Genomic DNA, 777 nt, shown 5'->3' with positions numbered 1-777 from the left:
CAGTGGCCAACCGGGCAGTGGCCCGCACGGCACTCAACGACCGCTTGTCACGCAGCCACGGCATCTTCCAGCTGTGCATCCACGGCGCCAACGCCGCCCGCGACCTGTGCTGTGCCTCCGTGCTGAGCCTGGTGGACCTGGTGGGCAGCGAGCACCTCGACAAATCACTCTCGCGGGGCAAGCGCCTGCATGAGACTCAGGCCATCAACGCCAGCCTCTCCACCCTGGGGCTCATCATCACAGCCCTCTCCAACAAGGAGCCCCATGTCCCCTATCGCAACAGCAAGCTGACGTACCTGCTGCAGAACTCCCTGGAGGGGTCGGCCAAAATGTTGATGTTCGTGAACATCTCCCCGTTGGAGGAGAATTTCACAGAGTCCCTCAACTCCCTGCATTTCACCTACACGTTTCCAGTCCTTAATTTCATAGGGTCCTGTTTTGGGATAGCAGGGGCAATTACAACCGATCCATAACAGTAACAGAGTCACTTTCTGTGGGCTAATCTTATACCCTTGCTCCTTTGCAATACACATCAGCACATCATGATGAAGTTACTGTGATCATGTCATGTTTTGGCCCAATTTTGACCCCTGGCTGCAGTCCTCCTACCTTTTTCTCTGTTGAAAGGCGAGGATGGACGCGTCAGTTAATTCACCATCCTGTTCGGCTCACTGGGGGTTACTTCTGGAGATTTTTATGTCCCAATTTGGGCCGCCATTTGTGGAGAAGCACGCACGGACTCCAAGATGGTGGAAAGCAGAATCCGCTTTATTGCAA

General features: G+C 54.4%; 1 protein-coding gene across 1 annotated transcript in view; it reads left to right on the top strand.

Moving 5' to 3' along the window:
• The window catches only part of KIFC1 (kinesin family member C1), an 878-nt gene extending 405 nt beyond the window's left edge, over window positions 1-473 (top strand). Inside the window, 1 exon segment of the mRNA XM_009871366.1 lies at window positions 4-473. Within this exon segment, the coding sequence (XP_009869668.1) occupies window positions 4-473 (470 nt within the window).
• The last annotated feature ends 304 nt before the right edge of the window (window positions 474-777 follow it).

The sequence above is a fragment of the Apaloderma vittatum genome, unplaced genomic scaffold (genome assembly GCF_000703405.1).
Source record: "Apaloderma vittatum isolate BGI_N311 unplaced genomic scaffold, ASM70340v1 scaffold12856, whole genome shotgun sequence".
NCBI lineage: Eukaryota > Metazoa > Chordata > Aves > Trogoniformes > Trogonidae > Apaloderma > Apaloderma vittatum.
This window is presented reverse-complemented; position numbering and strand designations above follow the sequence as displayed.